Genomic DNA, 20,679 nt, shown 5'->3' on the forward strand with positions numbered 1-20,679 from the left:
TTTATCAATATGATTCAGACTAGACTGGATGCTTCCAGAAAATTCTTGTTCTCTTTTCTCTCTATTAACATTCTTTGGTTTTGAGGTCAAAGCCCTTCAACTGGATATATGGAAGACTTTTTAATTTTTTATTTTCTGGCTAAAGATCTTAAGAGTCCTTTTTAACTACCACAGTGTCCCTACCTCTCCCCCACCCCCACTCCCACCCCCAAGTCAGGCACTGTGTTCCATGGCTCTGCCTTCCAGAATCGTCTCCTTTCTCTCTTCTCTGCCCCTACCTAATTTTGGCATTCCTAATCTCTCACCGTGGCCTTTCAATTGGTCTCCCTATCACCACACGCTTTAATCCATCCTTCATCATGCTCTCAGACTGCTTTTCTAAAGCACAGATATAGTATGTTATTCCTGCAAGCACTCCCCAAACTCTCCTTAGCTTCTCAGGGGCATTAACATCCGTGCAGACCCCTCAGTATGGAGTCCAAGCCCCAACTGATGGGCCCCTTCGAGGCTCACATTTTCTTCTGTATAACCCCTAGGCAGCCGCAGCCCCACCCCTCCCAGAGCCAGTTCGTACTCTGTCAGTCCCTCCCACATCTCTTTGCCTTTGTTTCTCCTCTTCCCTCAGCCAGGATTGTCCAGCTCCTTCCACGCCTGGAAGGCTCAGCTCCAAAGCCGCCTGTCTGCTGCTGGCCCACTCACCCCAGCAGAACTCCTCATTCCTCTCTCGTCTGCGGGCGAGACTCTCCTGCCGCTAGTTGTCAGCTTTCACTGGCCTCAGATCACAGCTGGTGGTGTACACGCCAGGCTCCCTCACTGGGCTGCTGGTTCCCAAGAACAAGGACTGAATGGCGCTCCTATTCGCCTGGAGTTGTGCTTTGCTCATAGCAGGGGCTCGGTAAATATTTACCAAGTGAATCCATCTGCCCTCCAGCAAGGTCCCTCTGAGTCTGTCACATCAAAATCCCATTTGTGTTTGATATCTGAAGGCCGGTTTTATTATGATTGAAGGTTATAATAAAAGGTAAGAACTCAAACAAGAGCCTAAATCACACAAAAATCTAGGTTTCTGGCATATCCTCAAAATATATGCAAATAGGATTATACCCAAGAATAAGAATAAACCTGAGAATGGCAACAAATAATAAAAGGGAATCAATAGTTTTGAATCATATTACTATTTCGTCTTTGATTGTTGCCAATACACCTTCCTAATCTAAGGGTGATGAACGAGATAATTAGTGCTGATTTTGTCATGGAACTTGCTGGAAGGCCATTCAGGAATCTCTTTCTCAAAATTACACAGGCTTAGAATGGCATGCATCTAAACCTCATTTTAAATAGATTCCAGTGTAAGAAAACAATTATTGTATTCTAATGAAATATGTCACGTGAATTAAAATATTTTTGCTAATGTACACGTTCTATTTCTCTACATAATAAAACAAATTTTGCAAAATGTTTTGTATCAGTGTAACACTTTACTTTTGATCTATTTCATATTCTAGGGGAATATCAAGAGAAATAATAGGGGAAACCAAAGGGGTGGGAGGCAGTGCCTTTAGTGTTTATTAAATTAGATGATATGTAATTAAGTGGGAACTCTAGCCTTGCATTTCTTACCCCCATTCCATTTGGTGAGGGTGGTGAGTGGGGTTAATGAGGAATGGTGATGGGAAGTGTATAGCATGACTTCTTTGAGAGATGTCCGACTGCCCGTTTAGGCCCGATCCCACCTCTCACGATCTAGGACTGCTGGCTACCAACTGCTTGCCTGCCTGCCTTCCTGATTGCCCCTAACTGCTTCTGCCTGCCAGCCTGATCACCCCCTAACCACTCCCCTGACAGCCTGATTGATGCCTAACTGCTCCCCTGCCAGCCCAATTGCCCCTAATTGCCCTCCCCTGCCAGCCTGGTCATCCCTAACTGCCCTCCCCTGCCAGCCTGGTCACCCCTAACTGCCCGCCCCTGCAGGCCTGGTTCCCCCCCCCCCCCAAATGCCGTCCCCTGCCGACCTGGTCACCCCTAACTGCCCTCCCCTGCCAGCCTCATTGCCCCTAACTGCTTTCCCCTGCTGGTCTGGTCCCCTCCCCCCCCAACTGCCCTCCCCCGCAGGCCTGATCACCCCTAACTGCCCTGTCCTGCAGGCCTGGTCCCCCCAACCTGCTCTCCCCTGCAGGCCTGGGCTCCCCCCCCCCCCCCCCAAGTGACCTTCCCTGCAGGCTTGATCGCCCCCAACTGCCCTTCCCTGCTGGCCATCTTGTGTCCACATGGGGGCAGCCATCCTTGACCACATGGGGGCAGCCATCTTGTGTGTTGGAGTGACAGTCAATTTGAATATTACTCTTTTACTAGATAGGATAGAGGCCTGGTGCACGGGTCGGGGCTGGCTGGTTTGCCCTGAAGGGTGTCCCGGATCAGGGTGGGGTTTCCCTTGGGGTGTGGGGCAGCCTGGGTGAGAGGCCTGTGGTGGTTTGCAGGCTGGCCACGTCCCCTGGCAACCCAAGCATAGGCTGGAAGCAGGTATCTGGGATTTATTTATCTTCTATAATTGAAACTTTGTAGCCTTGAGTGGAGGCCAGGGCAGGGGAAGCTTGGCTTCCTCCATCACCGGGGGCAACCCAAGCCTCCTGCTTGCTCCAGTTCCGTGGCCACTGCCATCTTGGTTGGGTTAATTTGCATACTCGCTCCTGATTGGATGGTGGGCGTGGCTTGTGGGTGTAGCAGAGGTATGGTCAATTTGCATGTTTCTCTTCTATTAGATAGGATGCTTTTAGTTATTTTTAAAATGATCCTATCCATTTATGGCTTCCTAAATTTTCACCAAATGCATTTATATTAATTTATTTAACAACTGTCAGTTCAACATTTGGGTTGTTTTCAGTCTTTTATTATTATAAAAGATCCAATGGTCAGTAGTATCTTTTTCTCTTTCCTTATAATGTATTTTCAAAATGGGATGCTTGGACCAAAGGCTTAAGGTTCTGCTTTGACTGTCTTCTCTTTTCACTGTCCATGTGTACCCATCTGATTTGTCCCCAAAGCTTCAACTTCTCCCTATGTGTTAGGGGCCCTCAAGCCTATGTGATAAGAGTAGAACTTTTTCAGTCCTTCACAACTACATCCAGTTACTTATTGTACATCCTCCCCTAGAATCCCACCACCACTCCACATCCACTGCTCAAAGTAGATGCATATTTGCCATCAAATCCTCACCTCTCACAAATGCCAAATCATGGTAGATGATGCCTCTATCCATTTGTTACTCTAGCCAGAATAGAGTCATCCTAGACTTCTCACTTTTCCCTCTGAAATTCATTGTCTACCTCTCACTGGGATGTAAGTGAATGCTGCTGCTTCCACACTCTACATCCTTGCCACGCTCTCCTGGTTTATGGTCCTGCTGTAGTTTACTAACCCGTCCTTTGGCTGACACTCCTGCTTAAGTGACACTCAGGGATCAGTCATTTACTTCTGGCTTTAGAAGCTCCTAATTACCCCTCCCTTTAAAAGGTTTCTAATTATCCAGTGTTAGTCAAACTTTTCCATCAGAATACTCCTAACAGTCAAGGTCAACATAGACGGTAAGTCCGTAAGTTCTTCAAAATCTTTGTTTCACTTTAAAAATTCATGTGGGTTGTCCAGTCCACTCAATTATGTATCTGTGTTTGTTCTAACATCAAATAATCCTCTTTCTGAAATCTTCAAGTGAACCTGCCATGCCCCCAAGGTATGCTATGACTCTGTGACTTTCTTTGTGACATAACTCCATATACCTCAGGTCAGTTTGACAGGCACAGCTTCTAGCATAACATCCGTAGAGGTCAGCACAGCACTGAATCTCAGCATGCCCATCGTGAACCCTGGCTCATCTCGCACCAGTCCTTCCAGTTGTCCATCCTTCCAGCCACGCAGGGCCACCTGCCAGACTCACAACACCCCCTTCTGTTTCATGCTGCATATTTTCCTCAAGGACATACTCATTTCCCCTACATGGATGCTTTCTTCACACTGAATCCTCTGTTTACCTTCTGCCTCACAGTTTAGTCTAGCGGATGACAGATATATTGTTAATACTTAAATCTGCTATTATTTCTTCTATGAAGACTTTTCTGACTTTATCAAGTAGAACGGGTCCCTTCTTTCTTTATTATCTCCACTGCACCATATGCATATTAATGTATATCTACATAGGTATACCAGATATCCTTCTACATAGAATCTATAACATTTTGTTTCATTTTTTTCTTTCTCTTATTTTCCCCTTCACTCCTTTCTCCTTTCTCTTTCTTCTCTTCTTCTACTCCAAACCCAATGATTTAAACCTGATGAGGACAGGAAATCTGTTAGACTTGCCTCTGCTTCCCAAATGCCTAGTGCAGTGTGGCAAATAGAATGCATGAGGTACAGTTTTTTTTTTTTTCTTAATGAATGCATGGAGGAATGAATGGTGTTTTTCATGTCTCTGGTCAAATTGCTTTATAATGCCCTCAGAAATACATGCTCTCCTAGTTTTGCCATTGCTTCCAGCTTAGGTTATCACATTAAACCTTTTGAGGAATAATTTAATAGATGAACTGTTATCTTGTTTTATTTTAATATAATTTTTGATTACTAGGAGGATGCCTATTTTATCATGTTGATTTCTTTTCATGAACTGTCATTGTTTTTTTTCTTTTTCTTTTAACCTCTAGAGTCTTGGAGTTTTTCTTCACATTTTGTATGGACTCTTAAAAATTACTTTTATTATGTAATGTTTGATTCTGAAGTATTTATATGAAACTGATAGTAAAATTTCAGTGCTATTTTTGGTAAATATGTTTTCTTGCATAGTTACTTATCTTTATTTTGTTTTCTTTAAAAAGCACTTAATTTTTTACTTAATAAAGATATGTTTACGTTTGGAATTTATTACAATATATGTAATGGTTGTCTAAAGAGACTTTCAATGAAAGTGTTGGTTACAAAGCAGTCCGCCTCTGTGGGAAGATATTAACCTTTGGCTGGGAGAAAAACGTTCCCTGGACAATTTGTAATCTTGCACCTGACATCACATGCAAATTCAAACTATCTGCATGGCATGAGGTGGCCCCAGATAAGAAATAGTAACTGGGGAATTTTCCTCTCCTTTCTTCTTCCCATATATTCCCAGTCTTTCTCTTTCCCTTATTTGTGTTTCATCATTTTGGTTAAACAGCCCGTCTTAATATTCTTTTGATACCAAACTGCTCCTTTGCAGACATGAGTTGTTTAAGAGAGGAATGACTGTTCATCGTAAGTTGATCCCTAAGGGTCACACTCATGGCTAGAAACAGGGGCATCAGAGTTAGACTTGGCTTCCCATTCTGGCTCAAGTTTTGCGTAATTTGGAGCATGCTTCCTAATTTCTCTGAATCTTAGTTTCTTCATCTTTTACCTAGGGATAATAATAGCATCACTCTATGAGAAATTTATCTTGAGCACTTTGCACTTGCTTGGAACATGGTGAATCCCTAATAAATGCTACCTACGGATCACCACCACTAGCAAGCAAACCACATATGATATCTAAATCTCTAGACTCTATGCCCTTTACTCTCTTTATGAAAAGCACAACTGAGCATAATAATTTAACTCATTGATTCTCTAATTTTAAAATTTCTCTCTCAACCTCTGCAGAAGATTTTAGATAATAATATATATTTTTTTACACTAAGTTGGTTGTAAAGCAAATAGGATAAGCCAACAGATTTTCCCTTTATATTCTCTAGATTTCCAAATAATTCCGTGGGCATTAGATAAGGACTCATTAAATCTTCCAGAACTTTCTGATACAATTTACAGCACCTTGAATTATAGAAGGTGCGCTTATACATGTGTTTCGATTTAAAATTGGATTAATATATAATGTGTTAGAATCACCTTTAACAGAGGTGGCAGGGATTTTAAGGGTCCAGATCAACCATCTAGTTGATATCTAATCCCATCTCTATGCCATTTTCAGCCCAAAGTTATCCAACTCTGTAAATCTCAGTGATATAAATTCACTGTGTTATAAGTCAGTGCATTCCTGTTGTGAGCTCCATGCCTCTGGAAATTTGATGAGGATGAGTTCTCTTCCTGAGCTCACCTGGAGGCCAGTCTCAGCACTTCCTCACATCCCCAATTAGCAGGCCCAATTACACAAATATTAGTGAAGCAGATTGTACTGAATGTTACCAATGGTGGTACTTATGCAATACTGAAGGGGATTTATATACTTCACAGCAACATTTTTTTCTTTATTGTTGAGAGTATTATGATGTCTCCCCTTATTGTTCCCCCCATTTCCCTCCTCCATCCAGCTCCTGCCCCACCCCAGGCCTTTACCTCATTATTATCTGTGTCCTCATTAGACACCTTTGAATTCCAAAGTCCCTTTCTAGGTGTTTTAGCAATGTTACCTGTCTCTCCTCTCTCTCTCTCTCTCTCCCCCTTCTCCTTGCCCCAAATTTAGTCTCTGAAATTTCTATATTTTTATAGCAATTCAGCTTAGGTTCTCAGCTAGAATAGCTCTCTCAAAACCAAAGCCCTTCAGTGGGAGGAACTCATCTTCTTAGAAAGATGGCCAGTGATCATCTATTCTTTCATGGGTATTGGCTCAAAAAACTAGTATGGTCCTAACCGGTTTGGCTCAGTGGATAGAGTGTCGGCCTGCAGACTGAAAGGTCCCAGGTTAAATTCCGGTCAAGGGCATGTACCTTGGTTGCGGGCACATCCCCAGTTGGAGGTGTGCAAGAGGCAGCTGATCGATGTTTCTCCCTCATTGATGTTTTTAACTCTCTTTCCCTCTCCCTTCCTCTCTGTAAAAAATCAATAAAATATATTTAAAAACAAAACAAAACAACTAGTATATAATATTTTCCCTTTTTATCTCTGGTGATCTATCAAAATATTTGCCCAACCAAACAGCCCCCCCCCTTTTTTTTTGATAGAGTTGAGGGGGTTTTAGCAGGAGAAGGGCATGTGTGGAGAGAGACATAGTAATTGGGCTGCAAAATATATGGTTTTCTCCATTTTATACCTAATTTACAATATTAGGTCATTGAGTGTTCTACAAAGAGTAGTTATATTTCATTAAGTGCCTAACTAGCTCCTAAATGGCAATTAAAAATTTTAGAACATCTTTATTAAGCTATAATTCACATACCATAAAGTTCGCCTTTTGAAGTGTGCAAGTCAACGGATTTTAGCATATTCTCAATCATCACCACTATCTAATCCCAAAATACAAGGATGAGCAAAATTAAAAACACAGTTCATTCTTGTATTACTTACTTACTTACTTATTATTAACCTACTTTTGCCCACTCCTGTATTTTTATCATCCCCAAAGAAGCCCCTTACCCATTGGCAACCAATCCTCATTTCCCCCTCTTCTTAGCCCTTGGTAACCACTAATCTACTACTCTCTATCTTTATGAATTTGCCTATTTTGGACATTTCATATAAATGGAATCATATAATATTTGTTATGTTTCAAGGTTCATCCATGTATCAGTACTTATTATTTTTTATGGCCAAGTAATATTCCATTGTATGGACACACTGTATTTTGTTTATCTGTTCATCAGTTGACAGGTATTTGGGTTGTTTCCACTTTTTGGCTGGTATAAACAATGCTGTTGTAAACGTTTATGTGCAAGTTAATATATGGACAGATGTTCTTATTTCCCTTGGTATATACCTGGGAGTGGAATTGCTAGGCCATATGGTAACTCTGTATTTAAATTTTTAAGGAACTATAAAACAGTTTTCCAAGTAAGTGATTGCATCGTTTTATATTCCCACCAACAAGTGGGAGTGTTCCAATTCTTCCACACCCTCACCAACACTTGCTATTGTCTTTCTTTTTTATTATAGCCATCTTAGTGTGAAGTGGTACCTTGATGTGAATTTCCTTGATGGCTAATGATGTTGAGCATCTTTTTGCATTTACTCCCATTTGTATATCTTCTTTGGAGAAATGTCTGTTCAAATCATTTGTACATTTAAAATTAGGTTATATGTCTTTTTTATTGAGTTGTGAGAGCTCTTTTAATATTTTGAATAAATACAAGTCCCTTATCAGATGTCTGATTTTCAAACATGTTCTTTCATTCTGTAGGTTGTCCTGATTTATATTTAGGCAACACTTGATTTATTTAGGGATTAAAGCTTAAGTATGGATATCATCCAAGCCTTTTACTTCCCTCCTGGATTTATTTGAATTTGGAAAAAGCAGTGCTCACAATTATTTAAAAAGCGTGCATAGAAAGATGGGAGAAAAACCCCACAGTGCCTAGTAGAGGGCATGTGCTCAATTAACTTTGGCAAATGAATGTATAAAATTGATATATTTATTCTTGGTTCCCAGCACTATTCTGACTTGTTGAGTCCCTCTGCTGGACTTGCAGTGCAATGATATTCATTTCATGACCTGAAGGCCCCCAGGGGAGCTATGACGTATTGGAAAGATGTACTTGTTTCCATGTGTATGCTGTCTACTCTACCTAAATGCACTAAAGCGTAACACTTCTCTCGGGATGGAGTTTTCATGGCAAAAAAGCAGTTTTGTGTTCTACTCTTGATGTCTGAGACTCACTGACTCTAAAGAAAGAAGCAGTTGTTTTTGGCAGTTCAGTGTTGATGCTATAGTGTTTTCAATGGGTCTGGGCATTTCATATCATTTACACTATGCTTATTTGGAGGGATTTCATTTATTTCAATGCCATTGACCCAGCAAATAGCTGTGGGGAGATGAGTCTGACGCTGTGAGGGAGGAAGGCCACATCTGCTTGCCTGTCAAATCAGCTGAATCTACTCGGCAGATGTTTGGAAGGAGAGAGAGTCCCAGCCAGGCTGTCTGCATTTCCACATCACTTACAATGGTCTATCAAGGTCATTTTGCAACTGACATTTGCCATAATCCTTTGTCAACATCTTGACTGTTGATTTATAGAAAGAATCAGAATGATTCAAAAAATGGGAAGAATCAAAGGAATTCTAGTTGGGACGGCAGTTGAAACTAAGAAATCAAAGAAGGCATTATGCGTATGAAGGAAACAAGCTGGGTAAGGAAAGAAGAACCAAGGGAAGCAAGGAAGTTATTTGTAACTGGATATAAACAGGAGTCTAACCTTACGCAGGCAGAGCTGGCTGGCCTGCTAGGGTTACTCAGCTCAGTTACCCATTCAGGGCCCTCACCCAGATGGTTGTGGGCATCATGTGGATAACACATGGATGTGCGTAGCTGCCAACTAGTGAAACAGAACATATACTTAATGAGCATGCACAATGGTCCCATCAGAGAAGGGGAACATAGAATTTTAAAAAATTAGCGGTCTTAGGGAGTTAATGTGAACAAGCTTATTGTCTCAGTTCATATTAAAGAAAAATATTTTAACTCTAAACAGTCATCAATAATAGCACTTTGTAGTATTTATGCAATGCTTTTTCTTCCCCCATGAGTGCAAACACTTTTAAGTTTGCCTTATGGCTCATCATCACAACACTCTCCTGAAGTTTTGAAAAGGCAGTTACACAATTGACCTGAGGCTCAGACATGAACTGACTATTCTGGAGGGTTGGGGAAAGGGGTGGGCCACTGACATGTAGATGCCTGTTTGAAGCTAGGACTGAATTAGGCATTAAACATATGTAAATTCCTTTCATTCATATAAGAACCCTTTGGGATGGGTATTAGTATTATTATTTGACTAGAGGCCCGGTGCACGAAATTCATGCACGGGGGGCAGGGGAGGAGTGCCTCAGCCCAGTCTGCACCCTCTCTAATCCGGAACCCCTCGGGGGATGTCCAACTGCCTCTCGCAATCCAGGACCGTTGGCTCCTAACCGCTCGCCTGCCTGCCTGCCTGATCACCCCAACCCCTCTGCCTGCCTGATCACCCCTAACCACCTCTGCCTGCCTGCCTGATGGCCCCTAAATGCTCCCCTACTGGCCTGATCACCCCTAACTGCTCCCCTGCTGGCCTGATAGTCCCTAACCACCTCTGCCTCGCCCCGCACCTGGGACCCAGGATTCCCTCCTCCGGCTGGTCACAGGCACCTGGGACCCGAGTTGGCTTCGTTCAGGCCGGCTGCAGCTGCAGGGGACCGTGGGCAGGCATCTTCACCCAGGCCACAGGCGCTGGCGCCCAGGACCATGGGTCAGGTGGCTTGTTCATCTCTTGGGCTGTAGCCACAGGCGCTGACTCCCAGGACCACGGGGCGGGCAGCTTGTCCCTCTCCTGGGCTGCAGGTGCAGCTGCTGGCACCTGGGACCGCGGGGTGGGTGGCTTGTTCCTCTCCTGGGCTTCAGCCTGGCTGGTCCCCATTCCTCTCTCATGAGCTCATTTGTGCCTGGCTGGTCCCCATTCCTCTCTCCCCAGTGTTGAGTGTCTGAGCTGTTATGGTGTGACGACCACTTGCATATTAGCTCTTTATTATATAGGATAGATTAAGGAAAATTACCCAAATTATTTGAGCAATGATGGTAGAATGAAACCATATCTGTCATATTCTAGGGCTATATTTCTTTCTGTTCTCTGATATTCTTATTTGCCAGTTCTAACTGATGAAGGGAGGTGCCCTGGAGGGAGATGTGGGCGGAGTCTAAGCCCATGCCCAGTTACTCTGTCTGAGGCTGGTGGGGACCGGAGGAGTAGCATCTAATACAGAACCCAAAGTGTCACAGAATGAGTGATTTATGACAGGCATCATTCCTAACAAAGACTCTCTATTACACAAGGTCTATGTTTTGGGGAAGCTAAAGTAGGTCTCTGCCAAAGGACAGCTCCTTACAACTGCATTTTGATACTTCTCTTTCCCCTCCCCACTGTTGCCAAAAATGATACTAGTGAAGGAAACTAAAATATGTCACCCCCAAATATGCTCTTTGACATTAAAAACTATTTTGAGCTGAAGGCAATGAAACAGCAGCAAATACAGGAAAAGCTCTCTTTACCTTCTCCTCTTTTCTGCCTAAAGACAGGATATAAATTCTTCTTTTCTTGGAGACAGGATTCTTATTAGCCCAGGGAGGGACCAGAGGAATCTGAAACAAACCTTACTTCATGATTTTTCCCCCATGTAGTCGCCTTCCCACAGTTGGCTGCCCTTGGGAGCCTAAAACTGCTCTCCTCTGCCCTGCCATTTCTCCTCAAATCTATTGCTCTTTGGTGGAGATGCTATATAAGCCAGAGTTCTAAGTTGCCACTTTGAGTTACTTTTCATGACGTTTTCCCCATGTGACATGCATTGTACATGCTGATAAATTGTTTTTCTCTTGTTAAACTATCTTTTTGTTTGAGTCCCAGCTAAAATCTCAAGATGGGTAAAGATAAAGTTTTGCCTCCTCTACACTAGTTATGGCTAATTCTCTCCCTCCCTCTCTGTCTCTTGTACACTTACCTGCTTTTTTTATTTTGCAAGTTTCCTTCCTTAAGGTAATATCCTCTCTTACTGGAAAGGTCCATATCAATGAAATATGGACTGTAGCAAAAATATACTTGCTGTGTGTGTGGCCAATCAGTGCATAACTGGCAGATTGGTGGATTCTCGTCAAGGATCTGACAGCTTTGATCATCTCAACAGATGATGGCAGGAGCCTTGTTACTCTCAGTGAAAGGACGAAAACATTTAACCAGATTTATACCACAAACCATACTTCCTGTTTTAGTTTCTGCATGACAAAGACTGCATTCCTCAGTTCTCTGCTGTTACATCTGTTTTTTAAATTTTCAGTTTTCAGGATTGGGTTGACAGATTTAAATCCTTGATGTTTACATATTTTAAAACCCTTTTGTTTTGTTTTGAAAATTATGTACATTAATATGTACGTTATAGCTACAATGTACATATTAGGTTTTCACATACAGAAAAACATCAGTCTTACATTAGAGTCCTAACAGGCTCACCACTTCTGAGTGGAAAAGCTGTGGGAACCTTTGGATCTGAATCTCAATTAGTCCCCAACTTACCACACCATTTCACTTTCCAGTTACGATTGGCATCCACTCCACGGCAGCGAAACCTTGAGTTCCTTGACCTTGTTTTTCTCCAAAAGCGATCCTAGAATGTAATTAAGAACATAGCTGCAGAAAAAAATACTTACAAGGTTACTTGTATTTTAGTAGCACAACAGTGAATGAATCCCAGCATTAGGGGAGAGTTCCTCCTGGAACAGAATAAATTCAGCGAGTGGAAAGAGGACTGGACACAGGTTTTTGCTCCAAAATCTGCCAGAACCCTGCTGTCTCTTACCTTAGCTTGGCCTCATTTCTTTACAGGCAAATGGAATAAGCTGGACTAAACTAGTGTTTTTTCACAACTTATTTAAAAGGAGAAATCTATTTACATGGAATCTTTTTGCTGTTGTTATTGTTAATCCTCACCCAATGATATTTTCCCATTGATTTTTACAGAGAGTGGAAGGGAGAGAGAGAAACATGGATGTGAGAGAGACACATCAATTGGTTGCCTCCCACCCTGACTGGGGCCAGGGATGAAGCTTGAAACCAAGGTACATGCCCTTGACCTGAATGGAACTAGGACCCATCAGTCCAAGGGCCGACACTCTATCCACTGAGTCAAACTGGCTAGGGATATTTCCATGAAATCTTATGCAAAGCTAAACATACAAACAAAATCAAAAGGTTGTTGCTATGATGGGGGAAGGAGTGAGGTTTCTTCTGTAGCTCGGGATCACTAAGCTGGCTACCCACAAGCTTCCTTCCTGTTTTGTGACAGTTTGCTATGAATTACTCCGTCTTTCTTGATTGGATAGGCAAAGTGACTTACATTGGTCCAGCTGAAATGGTATCCATCAACATTAAACACAGGCATGATATAAAAATACAGGTGATTCATCATTTTTCTCATGGTTGGGTCACTCCTGTATGTTAGAAGAGCCTAAAGACAAAGGTGACAGTTTTCTTATAAATTGATTCCAAATATAGATTTAGAAAAAAAGAAAAAGAAAAGAAAATCCTTTCTCTCCATGGGAAATACCAAATATGTTGGGTTAATAGTAACAAGGTGATATGAACTATGCTCTTGGACATTACGCATTCTTTATTGAGACTTTTGTCTCAATCTCTGTATTAGGAATAACATTTTAGCAAAGGTGGCAAAACAGATTAATTGGACAGCCTCTTGCAGTGTCTCAGATCTGGCTAAATTTTAGGTTAAGAAAGCAATAGTTTTGTATAATCAGTTCTTTTTAAGACTCCATTCTATTGTGGACAAACTAATTACCTAATATCTTTGATATCTTTACATCAGGGGTCCTCAAACTTTTTAAACAGGGGGCCAGTTCACTGTCCCTCAGACCGTTGGAGGGCTGGACTATAGTTTAAAAAAAAAACTATGAACAAATTCCTATGCACACTGCACATATCTTATTTTGAAGTAAAAAAACAAAATGGCAAAAACACCCACATGTGGCCCACGGGCCATAGTTTGAGGACGCCTGCTTTACATGATACACCATAACACAAGCTAGTTATATATGTCATTTAATTTGTATAACTAACTGGTACCATATTCAAGTCTTAGAACTTATTGCATGGACACTCAGTTTTCTCCTGATTTTTCTATAAAAAGTTCAATGAACAATACAACATCTCTCTCATCTTGATCTTGTAATTGGGTTTTACTTACATTGTGTCTGACACCAAGTCTGAGGATTCTGCACTATAGATTTGGCCTCAAGTAGAAAAGCATTGAATGTGTTAAGACATTTTGAAATACCACTCCTTTTTTAGAAAAGTTCTTCCTGATGCATGTTTGTCGATGTGTAAAGTATCTTAGAGAAACACATAGGAAATTTGTAACAATGGCTGCCTTTGGGCAGCAGGATTGGGTGACAATTATTTTAAGGAAGGAAACTTGCAAAATAAAAAAAAGCAGGTAGCATACAAGAGACAGAGAGGGAGGGAGAGAATTAGCCACAGCTAGTGTAGAGGAGGCAAAACTTTATCTTTACCCATCTTGAGATTTTAGCTGGGGCTCAAACAAAAAGACAGTTTAACAAGAGAAAAACAATTTATCAGCATGTACAATGCATGTCACATGGGGAAAACGTCATGAAAAGTAACTCAAAGTGGCAACTTAGAACTCTGGCTTATACAGCATCTCCAACAAATGGTTATACCCATTTGGATTGCAATTCAAAATAAAATAATTCTTAAATTATGTATATATTTTCTTGGAAAATTTAATACTTAAAATTTCAATCTTCTTTTATACTTAGTTAAGAAGGATTTTGAACCCATCATAAGCAGCATTCTGTATTTACATGGTGAGAATTCTATTCATAGAGAGCAATCCAATAATGCAATTTATTATTAGAAACTATCACTATATTAGAAATAATAATGAAAATAGAGATACATTCAAGAACATAAGAAAACTTACTAAATACAATTTTATTAAATATAATTTAAATATCTATGGGATCAACACAAGTTGATACATGTTACTATACTTTTCTCCTGTTCTCCTTTAATTAAGGTTCAATAATAATTTATTGGCCAAATAGCTTTAGTAGAACTTCCATATATGCTTGAATTTCAATTACCTATAATGTTTTAATCTAGAGGGATACCTCTGGTATATGATCGATTGTACATACCCTAGAATTTTGTTTTCCTCGAATATATGGAGGTTTCCCCAATGTTTGGAGGAAGTGTCCTATTGCTGTTGGCAGTGACAGAGCTATATGGTTAGCTACATTCCTCCCTTAAAGTGGTTTTCCATGCCCTTCTAGCTAGAGAGGAAGACAGAAGAGATGGACTGAAAGGGAGCTCGGACAACAAGGCAGGAAAGAAGGCAGTAGGAAAAACTGTGGTAATTTATCCTACTAGCCTTGGGAACCTTGGCTCATTTATCCCAGCCCAAACTGGGGAAGTCTCACCTTTTCCAGGCATCGATTATGGGGCATGTTAGCACCTACCCACCAGACTTTGCTGGAGATTGGCATGAGAATGTTCTCTTATCTTGCCTTCTCCTTCTTCAGTGCAAGTGACCGCCACACTTTTGTATTTAAAATAATATTGTTAACTTCCTTTTAAAAATTACTATATATTTTAAGTAAGTAGAAAAAGTAAATAGAATATAATAACTATGTGCCCACCAACCACATCTTGTCATGTTTATCAAAACTTTTAAGACATTGTGAATAAAACTAAACCTTCCTTTTATCACTTCCTGATTCCATTTTCCTCCTCTGCCAAGGTAATCACTGTCCTAAATTTGACATTATCATCCCATGCATAATTTTATTTTGCTATATATATAGATTCATGAACAGTATATAAGTGTATGCTTTGACATTTCATGCACCAAGATGTCAGTATTCAGTCTGCTGTTCTCCCCAGTATTATATTTTTACACTTACTAAGTTGATGATTTATTCATTTTAACTATATGGTTAAAGTAAACACACAATATATCGATCTCTTAATTTGTTGGTGAACCGCTAGGTTGCTTCTATATTTCACTGTTACAGTATTTCAATGAACATTTTTACACCTTTCTTCTAGATGTGTGAGAGTTTTGTAAGCTTTTAAAAATTTTTTTATTGATTGACTTGAGATAGAGGAAGGGTAGGGGGAAAGAGAGAGAGACACACAGAGAGGGAAATATCAATTTGTTTTTTTACTTGTTTATGCATTCATTGGTTGGTTCTTGTATGTGCCCTGACTGGGGATCAAACCTGTCACATTGGGACAACACTCTAACCAACTGAATTATCCAGCCAGGTCTTGATGTTCTATATGTAGGAATGGATTTGCTGAATCATGGATTTACATGCCTTTCACTTACTAAATGTTGCCATTTTCTCTGTAAATCAGTAAATACTCTCATCTGCAGTGAATGAGAGTTCCCATTACTCTACAACCTTACCAACCCTTGGTATTGTTAAACTTTTAATTAAAAAAAAAAAAAAGGGTATGAAGCTGTTTTGCTGTTCTACTTCGTATTTCCCTGATTACAAATTATATTGGAAAACTTTTTATACTGGTATAATACTAGAGGCCTGGTGCACGGATTCATGCACCAGTGGGGTCCCTCAGCCTGGCTGTGCCCTCTTGCAATCTGGGACCCCTCAGGGGATGTCGGACTGCTGGTTTTGGCCCGATCCATGCAGGCCAGGCTGAGGGGACCCCACTGGTCCATGAATCCAAACACTGGGCTTCTAGCATGCATATAAGATCTTTGGCTAATCTCTTTCCACCCTCCCCGCTTCCCCTTTCCCTCTGAGATTCATCAGTTTGTTCCATGTTTCCATGCCTGTGCATTGAGCTACATTCACCCTGGTGGTCAGTGCACGTCATAGCTACTGGTTGAATGGTCGAACAGTCGCTTAGGCATATATATATATAGATATGTAGATTATAGATATAGATATAGATATAGATATATAGATATAGATAAGCCATTCCATACATTGCTCACTCATAATTTTACCCATTTTTCTATTAAACTCTTCTTATTTTTATATTCTGCTAGTATTAATCCTCTGTTTGGTTATATGCATCATGATCATCTTCCTTTCTTATTGTTTCCTATTTTCATCATGTCCTTGTTGCACATAAATTTTTCATTTCATCAGCATTGTGTATAGGTTTTCTTTAAGAACCCATCTCTGCCTTAAGATCATAAAGATAATATCCAGTATTTTCTTCAGAAAGTGGTTTTCAAGTTAGTGTTTCAAATGTAGGCCTTAAACCTCCTAGAAATGATGTTTTACATGATATGAGGTTGGGATTTATTAAATTAACTTTTTCATTATGGAAGACCAGCTGTGCCACTGAATTCACTTGGATGGTTTGTCTTTTCTTCAATGAGTTAACATGTTCTCTGTCAAATGTGAAGTTGTCATTTGTGAATGGAATTGCCCTAATGCACTTTGGTTTATATCCATTCACCAAAGCCATACCATGGTTTATATAGAATCTGTTGAGTCTGGTGGGATGTGTCTTTCCATGTTGTTCCACTTTAGAATTGTCTTGGCTGTTTTGGATCCTTCTCTCTTCACATTAATTTTAAAATCAAGGTTGAGCATATTAAAGATGTTCTGTCCTATCCTAGGTGATTGCTTATTTTTTTGTCATTAACAGATGTTGAATTTTAGCAAATAATATTTCTTCATGTATTAACATTATATACTTGTTGCTATGATCAACTTCAATAAGTAATTTTCTATTGTGTATTCATCCTTGTATTCCTGGGCTAAGCCCATTTGGTTGTAATATGTGTTCTTATTACATAGGCTGGATTCAGGTTGCTAATATTGACATCTATATTCCTGAGTGAGATAGGCCTATAATTTTTTCTTATTTTGTTCTTGTCTGGTTTTGATTTCAGGGTTATGTAACTGTATTATTATTAAATGTAAAACAAAGATATAGTAGGGAAGATACATATCTTTGCTTTCTTTTTCATTGATTTCTGTTCTTGGTTTCTTTCTTTTGTTGACTCTTTTTTTTTTTCTTTTCTAATTTCTTGACTTGAAAGCTTAGCTCATTAATTTGGAGACTTAATTCTATTCTAGTATACTTATTTAAAACTATGCATTCCCCCTTTAATACTACATTAGTTATATTCTAGGTGTTTGGATATATAATAGTTTTGTTTCTATTCTGTTGTAAATGTTAATTTTTTTCTTGATTTCTTTAAACCATGAGTTATTTATAAATATTTTTATATGATAAAATATGTGAGTTTTCTTTTTTAGGTCATATTTTATAAATAATTTCAAACAAATGAATTATAGTCAGAGAATATGGTCTAATGTGATACAGATTCTTTGGTATTTCTTAAACCTTGCTCTATGGCCTAGCATGTGGTCAAGTTTTGCAAATGTTCCAATTGTACTTGAAAGGAATATACATTCTCTAATTATTGGGTGTGGATTCTATGTGTTTATTGGATTAAGTTTATAATCACATTGTTTATATAATCTATAATCTTACTAAAATTTTTGCCTATATGCTGTTTTAGTCATTGGGAGTTGTGTTAAAAAAATTGACATTATTAGACTTGTCACTTTTCCTTATAATTTTGTCAAATTTTGTTTGATATATTTTGAGGTCATTGATATGGCCTCATTTTAAAGTTCTTCATTTCTAAATAATATATTAAGTAAGGAAGTTGTTCTCTAGTATTCTGTTCTGAAGTGAACTTAATTTCCAACAGTTGTCAAAATTTGTTTTTCCTCTGACAAGTAAACAGGTGTCAATGCATTATATATGCCATATTTGTGATTTCTATAAATCTCTAAGAATTGTAGCCATTCTCCATCTGGTCAGTAAAAATGAGAATGATTACACTATGACGACTGTTCAGTACTGAATAGGATGATTGAGAGAACTCCTTGCTTGAATGCTTTCAGTAATAGGACATAGATCATTTCTCTTCTCTTACGGTTTAGGTGGAGTTTCTAGAAAAAAGATGACCATGTAACTTTCAATTTCCTGTCATTTTAACATATGATAACCTTCTAATGTGTAGGACTCTTTTTAGCAATCAGTTTACACCACCCATACACACAAAAAAGGAGATGCTTACTATTTAACTTCCAGCTGAGCTTTACAAATTTAATTTCTTGACTACTATTGTTACCTATACGGAAGACTTAAGTAGTGGTGAACTGAAAGGCAGTCACAAATCAATACACCACACGCCTCAGTGTGGTAGTCTTTAGGTATTACACTCACCTTACCTCTCAATTTATTTAAGAAATACTTAATGGAAATGGATTTTGATTTTAAAATAAGAGATATCAAATAATTTTTGAGTATTATCTTCTGCTAGGAAAATGATATGTCTTGTATTAGGTAAGGAAATTTATGAATTTCAGAAAGACAAAGAATGAGTCTAAGTAGTACTCACCACATACCAATACTATTTTGGCTTTCCCATAAATATATACATGTCATACCAGAATTCACCAAATGAACTTTGGTTAAATTTGAAGAACACTTTTTCAATTACTGAAGTCTTTGTGTGGTATGGTAAAGTTAGGCCCAAGAGGTTGCCCCCCCGCCCTTTTTTCATTGTTTTTGGATTTATTTGATTGGATGTTGCCTTTGTAGAGCCCCATGACAACCTGGAATGCTGGGGTGTTTTTTCTTTCTTTTCTTTATTTTTTCCAGGACCAGTGTTACTGACCTTTTAAAAGTAGTTTTTAAAGTTTCCATTTTTTCCCCCCTCAAGAATCATTACAAATGACCTAAAAATAATCACACATTCAGTGAAGGGAATATTGGGAGAAGTAGACATGTTCCAGCTGAGGCCCAAGGAAGGGCACGTCACCAGGCAAGGGGAAGAATATCCTCACCTGGGCTGGAGTGGAGTAAAATTATTTAGGATGGAAAAAAGTTGTAGCACCTAAGTGGGTGCATCTTGACACAAAAGAAGTATTTAAACTTTAATACTAGGAAAATGAATTAGAGCAGGAGAGAGTTTCCAGAGAGATTTTTAAAAGGGAGCTTAATCTATAAAGGTATTTGATGTCACACTATGAGAAGCTTGTTAAATGCAAGATGGAAACTAAATAATAGTTTGAAAGCAACATGAGCAAGAGGCTCTGTGGATGGAGGATGGAGAGCTGGAAAATCATATGCTAATCTTGTAAATTCTAATTTTAAAAAATTTCAGGCACAATTGACATTAGTTTCATGTGTATAGTGAAATGGTTAGACATTTATATAATTTACAAAGTAATCCTCCTGATAAGTCTAATACCCACCTGATACTATATAGAGTTATTACAATATTATTGACTATATTCCCTATGCTGTATTTATATCCTATGACTATTTTGTAACTGCCCATTTGTGCTTCTTAATCTCTTTACCTTTTCATTTAGCCTCCCAACCCCCTCATTGAGTTTGTTTCTTTAGTGTTTGCTCATTTATTTTTTCTTTATATTTCACATGTAAGTGAAATCATAGGGTATTTGTCTTTATCTGACTGACTTATTTCACTTAGCATAATACCCTCTAGATTCATCCATGTCATCACAAATGGTAAGATTTCATTCTTTTTTTATGGCTGATTAATATTTCATTGTATATATGTACCACATCTTTATCTAATTGTCTATTGATGGGCACTTAGGTTGCTTCCATATCTTGGCTACTGTATATTTTTTTCAAATTAATGTTTTGGATTTCTTCAGAAGTGGATTAGCTGGGTCATAAGATAGTACTACTTTTATTTTCTCCACATCATCGCCAACATTTGTTGTTTGTTGGCTTAGTGATGATAGCTATTCTGACAGGTGTGAGGTGATATCTCATTGTGGTTTTAATTTGTATTTTTCTGAAGATTAGTGATATTGAGTATTTTTTCTATGTCTATTAGCCATCTAAATATTAGTTGTTCCTATACTTAGTTAATTTATACTTAAAACTACCCAGGGATGACTAATCTAGCAGGGAAGGTGATAATTGAAAATTGGCATTTATTAACCTATATTTGCTAATAAGCAATATAGATAAATATTTGAAATAATTGTGTTACCAGGGAGAATATAAAATTAGAAGCATGTCCCCTCTACTCTTTCCTAAGTAACACTACTTCCAATTTTAGAACTTATATACTGAGATAGCCTAATAACAAGGCTGGTTGTATTTATTCAGGACCAACAGAGTGAAGGCCAGGACCAACTTT

The 20,679-nt window shown here is 39.0% G+C and overlaps 1 protein-coding gene across 1 annotated transcript in view; it reads right to left on the reverse strand.

Annotated features, from left to right (window-relative positions):
* CPA6 (carboxypeptidase A6) overlaps positions 1-20,679 on the reverse strand; it is a 205,721-nt gene that overhangs the window by 19,967 nt on the left and 165,075 nt on the right. Inside the window, exons 7-8 of the mRNA XM_008150360.3 lie at positions 12,796-12,906; positions 11,976-12,066 (exon numbers count right to left, since the gene is read on the reverse strand). Coding sequence (XP_008148582.2) covers positions 11,976-12,066; positions 12,796-12,906 — 202 coding nt within the window. The remainder of the gene's footprint in view (positions 1-11,975; positions 12,067-12,795; positions 12,907-20,679) is intronic.

This window comes from Eptesicus fuscus, chromosome 19, assembly GCF_027574615.1.
Source record: "Eptesicus fuscus isolate TK198812 chromosome 19, DD_ASM_mEF_20220401, whole genome shotgun sequence".
NCBI classification, from domain to species: Eukaryota; Metazoa; Chordata; class Mammalia; order Chiroptera; family Vespertilionidae; genus Eptesicus; species Eptesicus fuscus.